Consider the following 22,196-nt stretch of genomic DNA (forward strand, 5'->3'; position numbering starts at 1 on the left):
TACTAAACCATTAGGTGCTGAGTTTCTGTCTCAAGTTTACCTTTTCACGACTTGAGGAGTCTGAGTTTTCAAAGTCATAGACTTCCTTCCTGCAAGACATCATAAATATGGCAGTGATGTACAATAGTGAAGAATCACCCTGTAGAATTCCATTAAGAATAGGGAGGTAATAACACGGTTTCTTTCTGAGCCCCTCTCCTCAGATACCTGATATGCCTAAAAATACTGTTTTCTAAGCTTCTAAAAATACTTGCTCCTTTTCTACTTAGTCTTTTTGCTGTCTGTCTTGATTCTCACTTTTTAAAATAGTAATTGTTTTAAGAAATATTCAAAACTTAGAAATTAACCTATCCCTGTTTTCTTAGAGGATATTTTGTTCTCACATCACCCATAGTAGTACATGGTAGGAAGAAGTAATGAGTGGAAATATAACATCAGAAGCATTTAAAAAAATTCCTTTTAATTATCTTTTGAAAATTCTAGTATTTAATATTTGTTCTCTAATCTCTTCTCTGTGTACACCTAGATCTTGTTTTCACACCCTCCAATATTTAAACTTAACTGTAGTTCTATAGCTCTCTCTAAATCATAACTATTTCAAAAAAATACTGTAACAGCTGCTCGATATACAGTACATCTCCTTTTTACTGGTAAAAGAATGGGAGGGCTAAAGAGCTGAGATCCTCACCAAAGCCTCCCGAAGGAAGGAAACACTCCTTTCCAGATGAAACACTAGAGGGAGCAGAATGACCAACCTAAGTTCTTCATCCCTAACTTCTAGACTGCTACTCCTGTTTTAAAACCGGTATTTGCTGCATCAAATTGTCTTAAAATACACAAAACAAAAAACTTATGAAGCCCTGCTTCAAGTTTTCCTATTCTGATCTACAGTCAGTCAAAAATCATCTAAGCACTTGGGGTTTTGGGAGTTTTTTTGAGCTGAGAGGCTGCTGGCTGAAGCAGGACTCCCATGGAAGCCCCAGAACAGGAGCAGAGATCCTCCTACACAGCTCATTTGCCCTCTGGCTCAGCAGCAGGCGTTAACTTGAACACAACACTTGGCAGAGTGTAGGAGGAGGGGTCAACAAGGCAGACTTTTAGTGCTACAGGTTGCATAGAGCCCCCAAAGCCCCAAGTGCTTCTTCCTGCAGTGCCCCCAGCCTCAAATGCAAACAGATAGACGTGGAGGTGCAAGGGAAAGGGACAAATTGAGAGAGAAGCCATCCTGAAACCCTAGGAAACATGATGCCAAGGAACTGGCACAATATTACTTAAATATTTGTGAAAGAAGGTGGTGTTCAGAACTCAGCTCACTGGAGGATTATGGTCGGGCAAGTAAAAAGCCAACATGCCACAACATAGTATCACAGGGGTAGAGGGCATTTTTGGCAGGCTAGGGTTAGCATCTGAGATCTTTATCACTTTGGGCACCCAAAGGGTCCTACAGAGACAAGTTTTGACCCTTCATAGCCTCTTTTTTTCTTTTTTTTGCCTGCTCTAGGTACAGTCAGGCCACCCCCATGGGGACACTCTTCCTCCCCGAGTGCTAGAAAAGGTCTTAAATGATTTGGTCCACCAGTCCCTGCACGGGCACAGGGCTTGTGTGTCATACCTGCCTTCAGCCCTCTTCTTGGTCAAACTCGATTTCCTGTTTCTCTTTTTGCTGGTAACGTCCCTTGGAAAAGGAGAGAGTTGCAGGATCTAGAACAACAATACCCAAAGTCATGTTCTGGTTCTAGAGCCTGCGAGAAAAAGCGAGAAAAGGTGTCCTAGGAAACTTCCCTCCTCTCTCTACAACAATTTTCCAGGTGCAACTGTTGCCTGTGGTACTTTCCTACCACAAAGTATGAGATTCACAGAGCTGAAACTAGGGGTTCAAGAGGGTGAGGGAGAGAAAGTAGCTCAAAACCTTCGAATTCACTGTAGAGTGGGCAAGTGCTGCAAAACTGAACTGACAGTAAAAATTATTAAAAAAAATTGGAACTAGCACCTGGAAATGTAAACTCAAGAACAAGTCTAAAATGTGATTTCTTATATAAGTACCCAAACTCAAAAATATTGCTTTGGGAATTTAATTTTTCTCACATAGTGCATTTACTTATTTGTTTTAGTACATGGACACACCAATAGAACTTTCAAAGTGCAACTACAAATGACTCTCAGTTACTTGGTAATTTACCCAAGTTGCAAGCTCCTACATAGGAGAGTCATTAGAGCCCAGATACAAAACTGAATAAACACATCTGTAGACTTCCAAGGCTTGCCTCCATTTGGGAAGCAAAAATTCCCTCTTGAGGAGGGTGTGCAAAACTTGTGACACACAAGTATGTCCCACACACCCCTGCACTCCTGGACACAGGCACTGCACATTGCTTTGGGGCTGTGGATGTGCTGAATAAACTCCAGCGAGCTTGAATCACTTGGCTGGGCCCCTCTAGGATGAGGCTGGTAGCTGTGCCTCTGCAGCTCACTCCTGGTGCTAAATGGCACAGCACATCAGGTGTGACACACTGGGGGCTAAGGACATGCTCAAAGGCATGGGTGGGTCAACCCATCCCAGTTTTCTTCTGCAGCTCCACCAGAAAGAAGAGATACAGGGTAGGGAAGAGACTCTTAGGGGGACCCCCAAGGCACACATACCTTTGGTACCTGCTCATCCATGGGTTGTTCTTCTAGGGGCTTCTCACTGGGGACAAGAGGACATGTAAAGGAGCTGCTCATCTAAAGACCAAAATGTTTGTGAAGTACTAAGTGGGGGGGAAAAAACCCCAGAGTTGGACCAATTAGCACCAAAGCAACAGTTTAATGTATAGGGAAGAAAGGTAATCAATACTCTACAGAAGTGCAGCTCCTTAACTACAAGAAATTCTGTCCTGCAAAGGTCTGGGATAAAAGGTGAATTCAAGCCAGGGTGAATTCAAATTCACATCATTTTTTCACTAAGTCATGGTGCTCATGAGGAACAATCCCACACTGGGCAAGCCCAGGTTTCACAGCTGAGGTTTAACTGTCTGTAAATCAGCTGTGGGCTCACCTTGCATTTGGACTAAATCCATGACAAGAAAAAAGTCACACCAAAGCAGCTGCCCATCTTGTAACCAAACTGTTCAGCAGCTCAAAGGCATTGTAACTCCAGGCAAACAGCCTTGATGTCCAGGTGGCAAAACAGAATCTTCAGTTTAATAACTGATGGAATAACCTCAAAGTTATGTGCATTAAAACCGCAGGGGGGAAAAACCAACCACACACACACAAAAGAGCCACAAAAAACTCACTTTGGAACTTTCTATCAGTGAAACACTCACCTAGGCTTAGCTTTCATCCCTGAAGATGGAGTTTTGGAGTTTTTTTCTGAAGAAAGCAAGGAAACTGTAGTTTTACCCTCTGAAGCTACTATGAAACTTAATCTATTTTTTGCTGTAAGACCCACAAAATCATAGCCTTCAGCATGTCACCTGGGTGACATTTAATTGGGTCAGACTTAAGGTACTGAAGGGAGCCATGCCTGACCTTGGTTAGCATCTTCCAGGTCAGTCTGCTGGCTCTCTGTAACCATGGCAACACCAGAGTTGACCATATTCTGCTTGGAGACATGAAACCATGAACAAAACATGCATATGATCAATAAAGAAGTGGGGGTTTCTACAAAGAGATTTTTTTAGCTGTAGCCTGTGGCAAGTGCTGCATGGCAGGTCTGCCACTGCCCACACACAAAACCTTTTAAGCTGCATGTAGGTGATATTATGGGTTTCTCACTAAAAGCATCCCACTGTCCTCTTACAAGAGGAAGCTTTTTTTTTCTTTTTTTTTTTTAATAATTTGCCAAAATCGCAGCTCTGGAGATAAGTATTTGACTTGAATAGACACAAACCAGTTTTTGAAAGAAGGTTTTAGTCACACCTGTAAAAAAAGCAGACTGGAAGAAGGGAAAAGGGGCACAAGGACTGTTCCATCATACACCAAACACTTACTGCTGCAGTCCCTGTTAGCTGCTGTCTGTGCTGAGAGGCTGAGTTGTCTTTTTGAGTCTCCACATTTTCAGAGTTTGAAGGATCTTTCCTCCTCTGTGCCTTAGAGGACACAGGTGTTTCTGCAGAACAGCAACCGGGGGAGAACGCCATTGCAGCAATTGAACACACTCACTACTCCTTCTTTCCATTCCCACACAGGCATGCATAAATTGCAGCAGTACAACCTTCTAGGCACATCTTAAGCTCACATTTAACAGAACAAACCCAAGTGTCTTCAAAGTACCCAGGGAAGAATTGCAATGCTAAATAAACAACATACAGGCTCATCAATACTGGATGAATATATGCAAGTTTATCATCTTACTACTTACATTGTTACATTGACTCCTAAGCTCTGGAGGACATGGAACAAGCCTTTGTGTCTGACTAAAGTAGGGGGATCTTCCACCATCTATGTTTTCCTCCACTGAATCTCTATCAGATACTGCAAAATTTGTTTCACTGCAGATTAACTACCTTCTGCTTCAAGTAGCAGCGCCCACCTTGCCTGCTTCAAGTAGCAGCACCCAGATTGCACCTCTCTGTGCTCCATGGTGGGCACTGATAAAAGAACTCCTAGCTCATCTGCATCTCCACAAGCTGGAGGACTCCCATTCTAGCTTATTTTAGGCTGTAACTGGAGGAAAATGGGAAAGAACTACTGAAGAAGTTACTGCCCTAGGTATTTAGAGGTGGAAGTGGCTCTTTCAAGTATGGAGAAATCTGAAATGTACAGGAACTTAGAAGAAATTAAAAATTTCTTTTTAATTTTCTCAGAAAGAATGTGACAGCTATCCTAAGACCTCTTCAAACTTCACTTCTTTTCAAGACAGTGGGTGATAGCAGTAGGAAGAGCTGTGATTTCAGACCCTTAGAAGACTTGGAAATATCTGTCAAGTAAGTTACACCAAGAAAGAGTGATTACATTTTGTGTGGATCCTAAAACCTGAAACATAGCCAGTTTTGGAGCAAGAGCAAATTCCAGCCTTCAAAGTTAAAAGATCACCATAAAAAAAAAAAAAAAACAAACCCCAAAAAAAACCCACCTTCCAAAAAATTTGATACCAAAGTTGAGCTGAGGATGCTTTTCCTATTTAAGACCAATTTTGGTCACACACACACCTCCTGCTTTTTTTGCTATAAGCAGCTTTTCCTTAAGGCTGTGACCTCCAGTTTGTAGGGACTTACAGAAGAATTTCATGAGAAGGAAAGAAAGGAGTTACTCTCTCTTTTTCTTGAGACGTGCTGGGCTTAGACCTTCCTTTGGGTCAGACACAGAAATCTACTTCAGACTCCAAGTTACCTCAACAACTCCTGAATTTAGAACATAATAAAACTCTTTCAAATGATCCCGGAAGAAGATGCCTTGCAGAAGATGTTCACTGGCAGCAGCACAGGAACACCATCATTTGATGATGGAAAACTTAATGTGCCCAGTCCAAAGAAACACAAAGCATTGGCTGCAGGGTGGTGAGAATATGTAAATAAATGCTATTCCAGGTGCAGCTAAGGGTCTGTTCTGCCTTAAGGCAGCTACTTTTGTAGCTGGGGCACACACAGATATAGCCCTGGGGCACAAGGTATTTACAGCAGCAGGCCACCTCCTGCAGAGGAGCTTGGCTGCTGCTCATCTTTACCCACAAATAGGGATTGCAGCAGGTGAGCACTTCTGCTCCCCCAGATGTTCTTCCATGACAGCTCCAGGCATCTCCAAGGCATCATCCACTGCACTTGGGGACAGGGAACTGGAGCACATCATTCACTGAACATCACCTTGTTCAGAAAAAACAGAAGTTGCCTCCCTACAGGAAGCTTTAGTGGAGGCTGTCCCACCATGTGCACCCCACTGCGCAGAGGAGAGCTTGTTAAGTGCCAAGGTGCAAGCACTGGCCCATCAGAGAACCTGTGCTTTCAGGAGGCCAGAGGCCACCCCATGCCATGGCCAAACCAGAAACCAGGCATCAGGCAAGCCAGAGGGGAGGACAGGAGGGTGCATCCCACCACACCTGCAGATGGAGAAATATTTCTGCACATCAGGGGTCAGCCAGCAGCTGAAATGTGCCTTGGCAGGCCACCTGCCAGCACACAGATCCTGCCTCCATGAGCATTCCCCTGCTCGTGCAACCCCAACAGCACATGGCCATGGTGCCCAGCCCTCACTCCCTGGGCTAGAGGGACTCAGCATCTGCCACAAGCAGAGCTACCAAGCTAACAAGGCAGGAGCAGTAGAAGACTGAGCTTGGGCATGGCTTGGTTTTTTTTTTTTTTTTTTTTTTTTTTAGTGAAGTTAACTGTAAGCTGTGGACTACAAGTGAAAATGAAAATATGAAAACAGATATTTAAATTTAAAGAAAAAACACCCCCCAAAAAATTAACCTGCTTCATTCTGCATGGCTTCCTTCCCAGAATGGACAATCTCATCTTCAGACTCAAATATCTGTTGGTATGAATTAATCTCATGTGAAAGTGGTCTTACAAAGAGTAGTCTTTATCTAGTAAAGTCAGCTACTTAACACAAAACTAACAGTTGCTAATTGCCAGCAAATTAGTGGATACTAATGAGTTGATCATTTAGAAATATCTTAGCTCCTTTAAGGGCAAATGACAGCCACTATATTATGCTTATTTACTGTCATGTAAGCTTTTCTGCAAACACCACAGACTGTGAATGAATTACAAATCAAAAATTAACTATATTAACACTTGGGGGAAAAAAGAAAAAATCATACATAATTTATGTTTTTACATTCGCTAATAAAAAACCTTGAGGTTTAAAAGTACTCTATTCTTTGTCTTGAACTCCTGTCTACAAAGTCAGTCTAAGAGTTTTTTCAGCACACCTCCAGGTTTCTGTGTAACAATTTGCTCATCCTGTACAATGTAACACTTGGAGCCATATATAAGAGCACGTCTATATTTAAAGTTATGTAATTAAATGACATAGGTTTTATTTTCTACTTCAGAAATTCAGGAAAAGTTATAACACAAGGAATTAATTAACAAATAATTTTCACCTTCCAGCCTTTAAACCATAAGTTTGAGTATCTTGAAACTTCTTTCCTAAAACACTTAATTTCTCTTCCAGGCCAAAGCTTAGAACACCTATGTAGAGTGTCATAAATCCACAGTGGGAAGGCAAATATATAGTAAAGAGACACAGAGAAAATAAAGAAATCACAAAACACAAATCCCACAAACCTGAATGGTTTTGTCCAGTGTAAAACATAATAAAGAAAAAAAACCATATTAGAGCTTACCATTAGTCTTTCATCTCCCAGGACTTTTCTAAGTACATCTAATATTTCAAACTTATCACTGAAAACCAGTTTGAATTTTACTGCTTCTGTTTTGTTAATAGCAGTGGGTATCTTCACAAAAATTTTAACAATCTTTTTTCTATCCTTCTCTGTGTAAAAAAAACCAAAACAAACAATCAATTACATTTGTTTTAGATCAAGACATTTTTCTGTTAATCCCAAGATGTCTGAGTAATTGTTTGGGATTTTAAAAACAGCCTTTTACATCTTGGCTGTGTATTTCCAGTTACTCTGTTAGCTCGTTTCTTTCCCTTTGAGTCTTGGTTATGCTATTCCCCAGGACACCAACAAACTGACACCTCAAGGTGTCCTGTTTGGGTAGGGAGGGGGGGTTATTGTGCAGAATGGGTCCACACTGTCCAACAAGCAGAGCTAGTGCAGGATGACCAAAGGACAAGGCAGAGAGGGAGGAGAATAGGCAGGAACACCTTGGTGATGGTGGGGTTTCAGGTGTCCTCCGTGTGTCTCATGGACCCCCAGCCAAACAGGATAATGTTGTTGGGAAAAATCTTACCCTTCACACTGTAAGTGTTGACATTTTCTTTTGACAGCCTCACAGAGTCCCAAAGAGCTCCCTTTGAAAACCAAAGCCATCGTGTCAGAAGGGCTGAGGGAGTGCCCACTGTCTTAGGCGAACACAAGGCCACCTGGGCTTTGCTGTTACCTCATCACAATCCACATAGAAAGTCACACTCTGGCTGCCAGTGTTGAAGTCAATCCAAAACTCCTCCAGTTTCTCATCCGATGGCTTCTTCGCCTGGGGAGGAAGAGCAGCACTGCTGTTTCGCCTCAAAGCCCCACAACTGCTGTATCAGTCACAGTTTTCTTCAGTGAGAGAAAACTGGAAGGCATTACCCTACATAAACATCCATACACCTTGCAGAAACATGAGTTCAGATCACACTGTGGGGTGCCAGCCCACTGCTCACCCAACCACACCCATGTCAGGTGTAGCTCTGCTTCAGCCACGGGAGCAGAAATGCACAAATGCTCCCATGATTGTGCCAGGAAAGAAGCTGTGGAAGCTCTGTTTCTGAGCACTTGAAATAACCAGAAACTGTGGAATCAGCTTCCATCTACATGGGTTCGATTCAATATGACTGTCAGGAATGGTGCCACAGTTTATTCAACTGAAGACCAGCAAAGCAAATTGCAGGATCTGCAACTCTTCTCCAGAGGCATCAGGCTAATCTTGTTTTCTGGCAGTCTGGAAACAGCTCTGCCAGAGGACTCAGTGTTGTCCTGTCCTCCTGTTTCTTTTTAGAACTCTCTTCTATCATCACCACGAAGAGAAGCATTGCCTCTATCACTTGGCTGATACAACAGCAAAGTCAGCAGCAGAAGTTGGGAACTAAGTGACAAACAAGCAAACTTTCCAGCTGGAGCAGAAGGTTACACCCTACTCTCCAAGAATTGAGCTCTTCAATGAAAAAGAGTCAGGGGAAAAAAAACCCTCAAAAATTTACCACAGAAAGCAACATTTCAGCAGTCATAAAACACTGTAGGGAAGGTGCCAGAGCTTTAAGAGCTATTACCTCATTCAGGTCAGCAAAAGCAGATATGCAAGGAAATGAGTAGACCCTGGAAGAGAAGCAGACTTCACATGATGCATTCAACATTAGAGTCTGACTTCAATTATTTTATTTTTAATAAGATTAGTAACCAATCTCATTGTTTAAAGAATAATTTCAAATTTTGTAGAGGTAAATTAAGCTTGGATAAGCTAGAGAATACAGTATTTTAGTAGTGGTGTGTTATCTTAATTGATTTTGTTTTCAAAAGAATCACCATAAAAATCCAGAAAATTTCCTTCTGAAAAAAACAGCTTAATTTTACATGTGATGTAAAATATTTTTTTATGTTTAAGCCAACCCTTTTCACAATTCCATTTATTCCCTCTGCAGTAATGATGGCACCAATTTATTCTGTTGGTTCCCAGCTTACCTTCTTTTCTCTCCAAGCCTTTCATTTAGGAGATTAAGAAATTTTCTGCAGTCCTTCAAGACAAATGACACATTATTTTTTTTTAAATCAGGCTATTTCTCCTTTTCAAAGTTATTCTATTGTTTGGAATAATATTTGCTGCGTAACCCCTACTGCCCAGTTAAAAGCTGTAAGCTGTGGAACACCAAAGACCACTGGGAAGAAACCTTCAATTTACTACAAAAGGTTAGACTCAACTTAAGACCAGTAAAAACTCAAATATAAAGCCTGTAAATTAACTTATTGATGCACTATTTATATTTTTTTATTTTACTTTTTTATAGGTAAAATAACTTAAAAGTGGGAGCTATTTTAACAATGTCTCATTTAATATTTGCCATATTAATAAGAAAAAAAAAAGGTAAAACATGCCATCCACAAATAACTTTTATAAATCAGTGCATTTATAAAATCAGTTTTGTAGGAACTTCGTGCAAGGACACTCTGGCTTAACTCAACCAAAACTAGCCCCTATACACACTTGTCAAGTATGTTGTTTTCAAAATAAGGACCCTCACCGTCTCAAATTCTCGATCCTTGATCTCTTTGAAAGCTTCAGCAAGATATTTATCTTCAAACCAGTGGTGAACAAGGTCATCCCTCCATTTTTTTATGATTAACCTACAAAGTGCTTCTGAAAGGCCAACCTGAAGGTCATAATCTGCCAGGTAATCATAAGCACAGGATAAATATCACCCCTCTGGCACATCAGAGGGTTATAGCATTGCTACTCCTGCCATTTTATACTGCACAGTCACACCCATCCTCCAGCCTCAGTTTCCCCTAGGAGAACAAGGGAGGCTAACAGCCAAGTGTTGGCTCAGGCAGCCTCAGCTCCTCCAGCTCAGTGAGACAGAGATATGGAGCACTGCAAACCACAGCACACGAGCAGGAGATGTGCTTGGGGCTCAGGAAGCGGATGTGAGCAGAGACTCATCACTAATGCACCAGGATTAGGCCACATTCCATATACCGTGGCAATACTCTAGAAGGTGCTTTTCTTAGGAGAAAACAAAAAAAGGCTTCACTCAAGAGGCCACTAACCTTGTTAACTAAGTTTTGTCCACATCGTGGCAAAGCCATTCAAATTTAATTTTTTTAAGACTAACAGCCAGCATATTCTGTAAACACATACATAAAGCTGATCTAATTACTTTTCTACATAAATCAGTTTAGCCTGCCTGATTAGTCAATATGCATTACTAATATCAACCAGAAAGAGCTAATGCATTGCTGTATTTAACATTTTTTAATTTATATTTTGTTAAAGCACATTTGACTTGCTTCCCTAAAAATCAACTTTTGACAAAAACCTAAATTCATCCATAATAAGCAAGTGGATGAGGTAAAGCTGGAGAACTTACCACCAACCTCCAGTATAGTTTTTGCAAGGTCTTTCCTGAAACAGCATAATGCCACAAGTTAAAATGGAAATAACTAACTTCTAATGCAGAGAAGAGGGTATTGAGGTACAGAAACTGGAGGGGAAAATCACTTACGTGAGTGCGCATATCTCCTCAGAGAGAGGGAACTTCTTTCTCTCCTCCCGTGGGAGACTGTCAAGTATAGAGTTGAGGGTTCTCAAGGCCTTTCACCCCCCCCACAAGAGAAGGGGTAGAAAATGAAGGGAAATAAATCAATAATATAATTTCACATATTTTTATCTAACTACACAAACTTTTGCACAAATATATCCAATTTTCTCCTCCTAGTAAGAATCTTACCTCCAGGTGCAGAGCGCAGCAAAGATTTGCTTCTGTCGCTAGGCGCCCTAGTTCAGGCAAAAATAAATTCACTAGCTCTTTCTTCCCTAGAAAAATAATTTGAAAGGTACAGCTAGAAATGGGCGGTGTCCATACAAAAATAGTTGAAGCAACAACAGTTTGTTGTGTTGAAGGAATAAAAACATCCCAGCTGTAAATTCATTTTAAGACAAAGCTTCCAACCATCTAATCCTAGATAGAAAGGGGAACTGGTAACTTCTATCTAAAAAAAAATTGCTCCAGATACACCAACTTCTGCTCTGAGTAACTATTTAAAGAGGCCCAGAAAGGGGAAGCTAATTACTAGCCACCATAGAAAACCTGAATATACAGGTTTTGTCAAAGTCAACAGAGCAAACCAATAAAGTATTAACCAGAAGATGCTTGTGCCACTCTGCTCCCACTAGAATAGGGTACAAGGACAAATAAGCACACATTACCTGACCTACAGTGCAATGCTTCATTTTTACATGGATTGTGAGTCTGGATGTCTGGTCACAGATATTTTCTGAAAGCACCTGCTTCCCCCCACCCTCATAAAACCAGCCACAGCAGAAAATTTTGCTGCTGAAATGAATGAGAGACAGACAGACATCCCTCTACTGAGTTCAGAAGGCTGAAGGAGTTACCACATTATTCTGTGGAGATGATTGCCTTCAGCAAGGGAATGACATCTGAAGCCAGAACAAAGATGTGCAAGAACAGACTGTCTAGACTGAACTCCTTTCAGAAGCCACTTACTCTGATCAAGTGAAATGCTTGATGTTGACCATTTACACAAGATAACAGAAATAGATTTTTTTCAGCATGTACATAGCAAGAAAACAAAGAGAAACACAGAAAGGCTTTGGGCTCCAATATAAATGTTAATGAAAATAAACTGAAGAGAAATCAGCTAGAGAATTTTTAAAAAATATATTGCAGAGAGGAAGAAGTAGGAAGCTGAAGAGAAAAGAAAGGGGATAGAGTTCAAGCAGAATTAAGAAATATGCTCCCAAGATTCACAATACTGAGGAATGGAAGGAAAAAAAATACTGACCTTCATTACTGCATTTGTTAATCACCTGATGGAAAGAGTAAAAGAAACCCTCATTAGCACACCACCACCCAAGAACAGCAGTACATAAAGTGTCAAGCTGTTAATGCATGCCTTCATTACCCCCCAACTTTCAGATGCTAAATAACATAAACCAGTACATACCCACATCAGAATAACATAAAACACCGGTGTACCCACATCAGAAAAAGCCACCTGATCCAGGTATGTCACATATGGTCACCCTGATCGTACAACATGCAGGGAGGGTAAAGGTAGCCAAGCAACCACTTCCCCCAGGGATTTCAGCAGCACTTGAGAGTGCAGTGCCTACAGGTTCCCTGGAAAACCCACATCATGACATCCTTCTCTTATTTTTATGTGGGCCTATGTGAACGCACATTTTATGATTATACACTACAGTGCTAGATATCACAATGTGTATCTGAAGGGTGTTAAAGTCCCTTGAGGAAAATTAAAAACAATGCCATAACACAAAACACTTCATCCTCCACAGTGAAAGCGTGTGGAAGAAACGTAGCAGGAAGACATAATTGAAAATAAATTCAATTTTTGGGAAAATAAATTGGTATTTTACAATTTCAAAGTGGTTAGTACAGAAAGAAGGAAGCTTGATTTTGCGCAAATATCTTTTAGCAGAGCTCCTGAAGAGAGCCATAGGTATTGATATGAATTCTGATACACAAAGTGGCACAGTTCCACTAAGCTACAGACAACAAGACTGAGAGAAAACAGCTTGGGGAAAAAAATTAAAAAGCATTCTTCCTATTACAAGAGTTACATCACTAGGATCTAACACCCTTAAAGTCATGAATATTTAAAGTTGAAACCTAAATGAGAGTTGTAAGCTAGTTAGATCATTCTTTAGAATTAAATAACCTGTTTCAAACAGAGTAGGAACAAATTGCCAGGACCACCTTAGCAAACGTGTTTGCACATGAAGTGCAGCTCAGTATCATAACTTGTGGGTTTTAAAGAGAGCTTTGGCTCACAAGCCTTTATTTACAAAATGCATCAGTATTTCTTGTAAATTTTTCTACAAAAACAAATACTTCAAGTTAGAAAATGAGAAAGTACTTCTCTCAAGTGTGTCAAATCTCAGCCAGACCCCAGCCTGGAGCACACTCCTAGGCACTGCCCACCCACTCCACCTAGGCTGCTTCCCAGGCTCAGCACCAGGGCACCGTGTCCATGCAATTATTTCTTTTCTAACAGGAAATTGTCTGTGAACAATAGCTATCTTATCCAATAAAGGCAACCCTTCTGTCCCCTTAAATGCACAAACATACCATTGCAGAATCAAAGAAGTCTTCAAGAAGTAACATCAAAAATTTATTCTCATTTTGGTCGATGACAGTCACAAACGCTCTGACCCTTTCAAACCAAGATACCAGGTAAAAGTTAAAAAAAAAAAAGAGTTAAAAGCTGAGAAGAGGAATTAATCATCCTAAATTATATATGTCTGCAGGAAAACTTACAGAGTTTGTTACTCTTTAAACTTCAGAGTCATGTACTGTGTCAAAAGTTACATGGCTTTAAAGAGTTCAAATTTTGCTAGGAGGACCCAAAAAGTGCCATTTCCCCCTTCCCTCCCTCACCCTCCTTTTGTCCTCGGCACCCACTTGTGGTGCTCAGACACAATATATGCTGCTAGTGGCACCAAAACTACTATAGGCATTTGTAGAGGACATCAAAATACTGTAAATACTCACAGCAAAATAGTGTAAAATTTTTTCAATGTAAGTATTTTAATACTTTATGGTTTTAAATATTGCATAACATCACACGCAAATGGTGAACTAGAAATCTACATTCCACTGAAAGTACAGAGATCAGACTGGAAAAAAATATTAATTTATCTCCATACAGGAATTTTGAGCAACTCTATCCCTGAAAAACATAACTGCAAGGCAGGAATACAACACTTTGGACTGAGGACTCCTCAGTTAGCTCTTTGCTAACAGAGAGCACGTGTTAGCTGTTTCCTAGCACCTGTGTTAGATCCAGGTGTTACTCATCTTCAGCACTATTGCCTTTCTGCTACTATAACTATTACCAGCTGAAATCAATATAGTGCCAGAAGATAAAACACAATTCCAGATTAAATGCATCAGGTTTGCTACATAACTAGAGAGGGACCTTCATAAAGAATATCTCAGTTTTTAAAAACATAAAAGCACAAAGTACTCATCAATTCTATTACTAAAATTGTATTTTAGTAAAATGTATTTTGCTGGAGCATTTAAAATTCATTTAGAAAGTCTATATAATTTCACTAATGGGACTTATAGAAATTAATGCTCTCCTTCTATCACCTTAAAAAACCCCAAACAACCCAACCCTTTAAATCACGTAATACGTGGAGCCATAAAATTGGCTGCTACATCAAAAGCAATAAGACAGTAAATAGTTTTTTCCCCACTCAGTTTGTTATATATACTTTAAAAATATATTAAATATATTTTAAAATCTATTTAAAAATATTTTGTTTCTGTGTGGCCAACAAGCCATCCTCTAGTTTTCACTTCCTCGGAGTTCTTTTACTGATGCAAACAACCTTAAATCACATTAGTAAATTGCATGCAGGATTATACTCATCTTTGCTACCAGTCCTTGCTCAATAAACAAGCTCTTCCCTTCTTGAAGATCATTTTTAAGGTAGAGCTGAATACATTTCAGCAGCAATGAAACATTCTTGAATTCATTCTTGTCCAGCTCCTACAGAAACACAGAATGCCATGCATCACTAGCCTGCTACCCTCTGAGTTGGCTGTTAGAAGAGTTGAGATTATTTATGGTACTTGCCTTTCTCAGTGCTTTGTCCAGCTGGTTAAAGAGAGATTCACTGTACTTCTGGGGAAGTTCTACTTCCTTCTCTTGAAGCAGTTCGTCTATTTTTTGAAACCCCTTCCCTTTAAAGGCATCAATGAGCAATGATTCGAGCTGTAGAGGGAAGGGAAGAAAACAATTACTGAGTAAAATAAGCAGGCATTGAAATTGGAGCAGCACTAATTATGATTAAATGCTTGCAATGCTATTTTAAAAGTTGCAAGTTTCTGTTTATTTGTTTTACATTGTTTGTTTCTCTACTTTCATTTTACTACTACATCTGAAGTGAAACATCAGTCTTAATGTCCAAAAGAGACAAAGCCCTTGAAACTGAATAATCATAAAAGATACCAAGTAAGGAAAGAGGCAATTTAGTATAGCCAGTTTGTAAGCCCCCCAACTATTACAATAATTTCTTCCCTCACTAAAGAAAAGATTAGGAGAACTACTGCACTTCCCATTTTACTAAAATTACTAAAAGTATCTTATATCCATTTAAGAAATGCACCTTTAAATATATAAATAACAATTTGGAAGATAAAGATGCATTTAAAAGATCCTTACGTAGTCTTCTGCTCTGTCTGCCATATTGCCACTCACATCTCTATTTCGTTCTTCACTTCTTTCTTCCTATAAAAATAAAAGGAAGATAAAAATACAGGAAAAAAATCCCCTTTCTCTGTCCCCCCCAAAAAAGAAAACCCAACCAACCAAAACAAACCCAAACAACTTTTCCACCCCAAAGCTGAAGAGCACTCACTCAACCCCTCGCTTCCAAAACGCTGGTTTTCCTTCATTATTACCTAAGCTGCAAAATCCCCCCACACCTCCCAACCCGAGGTTTCTGGCGGCCTCGGGCAGTGCCGCGGGTGTCCCCCGGAGGGAGCGCGGGGTGTCCCCTCTTCGTGTCCCCTCTCCGCTCACCTGGGCCATGGCGCGGGGACTGCTTCACGCCCCACGGCCGGGACCCGCTGCTGCTGCTGGGCGCACCCGCGCTCAGGGTGGAGGGTGACCCTCGCCAGCCTTTCCCACAGCTCCGAGCACTCTCCTTTCCTCAGCAAGCCCCCACTCTATGCCCCAGCAGTGGGGGGAAAAAAGGAGGACAAGCAGCCCGGTTCGCAGCCGCCCAAAAAAGCCGCAGCTGCGCGGCACCCGGGACCGTCCCCTCGCACACCGGCGCCGGAGCACGGACAGAGCCCCGGCCGAACCCAGCGGTGCAAAGGGGGAGCTCAGAGCCTCTCTGGGGGCTGCTATCGACCGAAGGATGACGCAGCCGGCGTGTGCTGCTGCCGAGTGGGCTTTATCGTGCTCAGCTGAGGGTTAGGATCAGTAAATTTTGGACCAGAGAGGATAGAAGCGACTGAGAAAAATAATTGCGAGCAGGTGGGATCATTTAAAGGGTGATTGCAGCGCTCGGGGTTCAACGGCTCGGGCTCTATGCTGTTGTGGATTGTTTTTTTCTTTCTGTTTTTCACACCAAAAATCAATCTCCCTCCTTCCTTCCCGTAATTTCCCCCCCGCCCCAAACCCCCAAAAAATCAACCAAAAAAAAAAAAATCAAACCACAAAACCAATAAAAAGAAAAACAAGCTCACGAAAACCAAACCAACCAAACAAAAACCTCCAAACTTCAGACCCCATCAGCCGTTTCTTTCGAAAATAAAAAGGTAACAAAAAACTGTAAATGTTCAATAAGTTAAAATGAGCCTATCAATACAATGCCGCCAACACCAACTTTGCTTTTTAAACCAGGTGCTATAGAGCACAGGGCGAAGGGGGAACCTGCCAAGTAACGCTGATTTCGTTTATGTCCAAACAGCAGATTATCCAGCATCTTTGCCTCCCTCCGGTGGCTTTACAAGCGGCGGGCAGCTCCAAGCCACGCTCAAAATCCAAGATCAGGACCATCCCGGTGGGGCAGCGACGGGTCCCCCCTCCCCATCACCCCGGCCACCCGCGGGAGAGAGCGGCAGAGCCCCGCGGCTGCCAGGTCAGACTTCCAAACTCAGCTCAAATTTGCCGAGGTCACGGCCCCCAGTGCTGGGGGGTGGATTCGTGCACAACCCCTGCATCTATGCCCCGTCACACACCTCCAGATGAGGGTAGCGAAACCCGCCTGTGGCGTGGAGAGGGAGCGCAGCTCCTACCCCACCCAGGGCCGCGGTGGGGTTCGGTGATGGTGCTGCTGTTCCGCCCACACCTCGGCGACGCCCCGATGGCATAAAAAACCGGGAGCCGCCACGCACGGCCACTGTCTGCCATGAAGCTCACCTGGGACATCAACGACCCCAAGCTGCCGCAGGTACCGGGTGGGTGGGGAGGTACCAGGGAAAGTTTCCATCCAGATCTAACCCGGAGCTGGGGAACAGCAGAACGAACTTCGCTCTAAGCAAAGCTTTGTTTTACGTCTGTTTTACTTCTCTTTTCACTTTGTGTTGTTTTGTAGTCTTTATAAAGTCACTTATAATAAAAGTATAGATTTGATGCACAGCTTTACCTAGCTGGGTATGAGCTCCTAGAACAACCTGCGGCTCCATTTGGACAGTTTCGTTCTGCCTCCTCCTCCTCGTTCAAGAAACATTGAATTGGACCTTGAACTGACTGTTTACTACTATTACCCAAGTTATCTAATTATTTCTTTGGTTTATTGATGGAACACTTTAATGCCAATGAGCACTCCATTTTTGTCCAGTTGTGAGTTTCAAATGCATTTTTTTATTTGCAACTATTTTCATCTTAGAGTTTATTTAAGTTTACTTAGAGTTTATTTAAGAGCCCATGCTGTTATGTCTTAATGAATGTCTTAATGCTGTATATGCTGGTAGTTTCCTTCTGTTTGCTGGGATTGCTCCCACATGTAGTACATACATGTGTTAAATATGTATTGCATTGTAAATAATTGCAGTTGAAAATCTTTATTCATAGCTCTGGTAATTATATTTTCATAATGAACTCTAGAAGGCTGTGAAATCCCAAACTGAAATCTTCTTTGTTTGTGCCTCTATACATACATTGGAAGTACATTTGCAATGACAAATCATTTTATCTCTATTTTTTGGGAAAAGCCTTATTCAAATCATATTAGATGCACTTTAGAAAGCCATTCCATAGCTAAAACTTCTTGTTTCCTGCCTGCAGCTGCATTGTCCCACGACAAGGAGAACTTAATAGCAGTCATGATCAGGGTGGCTTGTGTCCTATCTGGGCACACTGATAGTACACTGGTCAGTAAATTCTGGGAGTACGGCTGATGTCTTATGGCTGGTACCATCCCTGTAAAAGGCATATGTGTCAGCAGACCATGCTACAACGGGTCATGATGCAAAAGAGGAAAGGATCCTGACTTTCTTTTCAGACATGGAATCTCATACTGCCCTAGCCCTTTTAGAGAGCACCTCTGAACAAGCTATTATTTCAATATATCTTTTTCTGCTGCTCGGCTGGTGATAGAAAAAGCTTTTTTTCCTCTGTAATGTGTCTTACAACAAGGCAAAATATCAGGTTGTAATATACTAATAACATTCTCTTGCTCTCGTCTTTGCTGCTTTGCCCTGCCACCCCACCTGCCCTGCTGCAGGAGCCCAAGCACTTCGACGCTTTCCAGGAGTGGCCCGATGGTTACGTGCGGCTCATCTACTCGAGCGAGGAGAAGAACGCGCAGCGGCACCTCAGCGGCTGGGCCATGCGCAACACCAACAACCACAACTGCCAGATCCTCAAGAAGTCCTGCCTGGGCGTGGTGGTGTGCGCCCGGAGCTGCGCCCTGCCCGGCGGGGCCAGGCTGCAGCTCCGCCCCGCCATATGCGACAAGGCTCGGCAGAAGCAGCAAAGTGAGAGGCACCCAGAGGGAGCCGCGATGCCCGAGGGACCCCGTTTCTTTCATCCGGGCTTGATTTCCAAGCTGGAGTCACTCTTACTTGCGTGCAGACTAAGGCACAATTGCAATGACTGATTAGTTCCAAATTTCATCAATGTCTGTCTGCAAATATTTAAGGGGATATGGATTTAAATCCTTTAAATTATTATCGTGTACATCTAGTGGGCAGCTCTAGTTCATCCCACTTAGCAATGCTTGGTAGTCTATGTTGCATTTCCTTGAACAATGCATGTTAATCTGAATTTTGGAAAAGTCTGATCATACTGCTCATTAGCTCTGTTTATTCTCAAGCAGCATTCTTGTCCTTAAGCAATCTCTTCAGTAGTTTGTGTCTGTTCACAGAGAAAGCCTGCCCCAACTGCAACTCTGCACTGGAGCTGATCCCTTGCCGAGGACACAGTGGCTATCCGGTCACAAACTTCTGGAGGCTTGATGGAAAAGCAATATTTTTCCAGGTAGAAAGCAGCTGTATGTATTTATGCACACTATATAAAAAAATACCTGTAAAGAGAGAGATTTCTTCCTCCTCCCCCCCCCTCTTTTTATGTAACACAGACCATGATGAGCATGACAGAGGTTTAGTCCATGACTGAATTTCTCTTTAGAATGAACATGATAAGAACAAATAAAACAATAACTCTTGGCTCTCTCTTTGAAAGCAGTACTTAAAAGGTTGGTAATATTCAATTTTAACTACAATGTCACTGATGGGTAAAATTCTCCTCTTTACAGAACACAAATATGAACAAAAAGGTAGTCTTGCACCCTGATGCATATGACAACTAGATCTCTCCAGTGTTATTTCCAAATATTTATTTGCTACTAAAATAAATAGGAAAAAAAGTCCTACTTAATTTACATGAGTTGAAACATAAAAATTCTACTTCTGCGAAACTAGGCTTTGAATTTTGAAGAATTTAAAATCTTGACAGAAAAAAAAGAAGAATCTTAGCCGAAATTTGAAATTTCATCTTGATTTTTCTTTTCTAGCAACATTGGAACAAAGTTGAAACAAAAAGTTTCTGTTCCATGAGATTACATTTTCTCCTGGATAATTTTTTCCCCTGACTCACATGGCAGTGAATTCTGTTCTCTAGTCAGTAAATGGAAGAAAACTGGCCATATTCCCAGATTCTTTCCTATATTGTTCTTATTCAAATTTTCTCTTACAGACATGCAGAACTGGAAGACTTTACTATCAAAAACTTGATAAATCCTTGTTTAGAAGTTAATTTCTGCTTGAGAAATGATGGTGTTTTAAAAGGAATTTTTAGCTTCCTACTTAGTTTTAGGGACTGTATGTAGGTAGCTCTGTTCAGACAAATGAGTGAGGAAATGTAGTGTCCATTACATCATCATATGCCAATGTAACATTGGTTATGTAGATCTGCATACCCACATATGTTTCAATAGCAGAGCATCTTCAGACGGTTTTCCAGGATATAATTTTCAGTCCTGGTCAAGAAGGGTATTGCTTAAGAGAATATTTTTCATCTTGTGGCATGAAACCTCTTTAATGCCTATTTATACTATTTATAGATGTGCTTATAAGGCAGAACTGAGATACTGGACTGCAGAAAACCAACCAAACTAATTTTTTTCCCCCTTGGTTCTAATTATCTACTCCTGAATGTCACAAACTGTCACTTCTGCTCCTTTATCCACTCTGCAGTCCTTCCTGACTTCTCCCTCCCTTTTTCCTTCTACCTACATCCAAATCATTATTTATTGTATTTGTTTATTTTCACAATGAATTTGTCCTTGTTTAGTTTCTTCCTTTTTTCTTGTGCCAAACCACAGACCATGCTGTGACTACCCCTCCTGATACTTAGACCATTTTCTCTAATCTTACCCCCTCCCAGGTTCACATCTAATTCTCAGTTAATCCTAATTTAGGCTAAAGGAGTCCATGACCACCCCCGGCCAGAGAGCAAACTGGAGGCAGAGGCAAGAAGAAGTGCAATTAAGAAGCAAATGTCCTCTTATCACCACTCCCAGAAAAAGAGATCTCTAAATTCAGAGGTAAGTCAAAGTCATTAGTGAAATAAAAAGGTGACATAAATGAAGACTTTATTTTTGTGAATTAAAAAGATGTGATAAGCACATACTAGGGATCCCAGGGCAAAACAAAGCTTTACATCATCCTATTAACATGTGCTAATAACAAAGTAACATCTGTTAATTTGGGGCTGAAACTAGCAACAGCACAAGTATTGAGACATATGTGTGTGGGTAGTATTGATTCCTGTATCTTAAAGATCTACTTCTCCTTGTCAGGCAGGAAGGTACCCTGACAGCAGTGGTTGCACCAATAACCTACAGAATTTTCACTGCATGGATGGCCCAGAAAGAGCTGGTATCTTCACAGACACCAATTTTTCATTTCCAGCTCAGTCTTACCCTTCGCTGCAGAACGCAGACCTCTACAAGGCACCTTACGACTCAACCAGCTTCCAAGAGGACCAGCTATCACCATACCCTAAATGCCCAAATCCGAGGATCTACATGCCCATGCCATGCAGTTACGAGTTTGGAGTTCCTACCTTTATAAGCTCAAGTCCTTACCCAACATTTTACAAAGATCTGCCCAGTCCTGCCATTGATGCAGACCCCCTCAGTCTGAATGGGTCTCACTACAACACTGTGACCACCCATGATAAGAGCTTTGATAACCCTGGCAGACATTATGGACTGAAACCAGCGTGGGGGAAAACTGGCAGTGGAGACCGGAGTGACTACGGGCAGATGGCAACAGGGGCTCCCCACCCTTACTGCAGTGGGGACTATCCCTGCAGGTACAGTCCCAGCCCCGCTCCCATGGCCCCGCCACTGCAGACGGTCATCACCACCACCACCAAGGTGTCCTACCAGGCCTACAAGCCACCCGCGCTGAAGTACAGCGACAACCTCTGCGACGTGAAAAACATCCAGAGCTACACCCACGTGGCAGAAAACATCTCAGGTGCTGTCTATTCAGGGATGAAGATTCAGGAGGACTTTGGGATGATAAAGTCAGCATTGCTCTACCAGCATGACTCCATCCCCACAAAATCCAAACCAGCCGAGGGCATGGAGAGCTATCGGTATGGGCTCCCTCTCGGGAACAGCTTTGCTGAGCATGAAGGCCAGGCCCTAAGATTTGAGAGTGCTGAATATTGACTAAATACCTGCAGATGGGAGAATAAGTTATTGTGCTGACCATGTGAGTGCTAAGCCAAGTGGTTTGGGATTTGAGAAGATATAAGGAAGCAAAACATCAAGACAGGTTTTTCCCAAAAGCACCTTTCTGGAGCTGTGTGCTGAGTGAATTATATTTTGCATCTAATTTCAAAGAAACCCCACACAATCTCTAAAATGACA

At 41.8% G+C, this 22,196-nt stretch overlaps 1 protein-coding gene across 1 annotated transcript; it reads left to right on the plus strand.

The window, feature by feature from the left end:
* The first annotated feature begins 17,219 nt into the window (after positions 1-17,219).
* Positions 17,220-21,995, plus strand: GCM2 (glial cells missing transcription factor 2). The gene is made up of 5 exons (XM_030943900.1): positions 17,220-17,261; positions 18,537-18,789; positions 19,179-19,291; positions 20,733-20,858; positions 21,114-21,995. The coding sequence occupies exons 1-5, from the start codon at positions 17,220-17,222 to the stop codon at positions 21,993-21,995; spliced, it is 1,416 nt and encodes a 471-aa protein (XP_030799760.1).
* The last annotated feature ends 201 nt before the right edge of the window (positions 21,996-22,196 follow it).

Source organism: Camarhynchus parvulus, chromosome 2 (genome assembly GCF_901933205.1).
Source record: "Camarhynchus parvulus chromosome 2, STF_HiC, whole genome shotgun sequence".
Taxonomy (NCBI): Eukaryota; Metazoa; Chordata; class Aves; order Passeriformes; family Thraupidae; genus Camarhynchus; species Camarhynchus parvulus.

Excerpts from the sequence above, each read along its gene's own strand:
- GCM2 (XM_030943900.1), top strand. The coding sequence starts at position 17,220 with ATGAAGCTCACCTGGGACATCAACGACCCCAAGCTGCCGCAG. Across the intron at positions 18,790-19,178 it reads GGCTCGGCAGAAGCAGCAAA|AGAAAGCCTGCCCCAACTGC; the intron begins GTGAGAGGCACC and ends GTCTGTTCACAG. Across the intron at positions 20,859-21,113 it reads AGAGATCTCTAAATTCAGAG|GCAGGAAGGTACCCTGACAG; the intron begins GTAAGTCAAAGT and ends TCTCCTTGTCAG.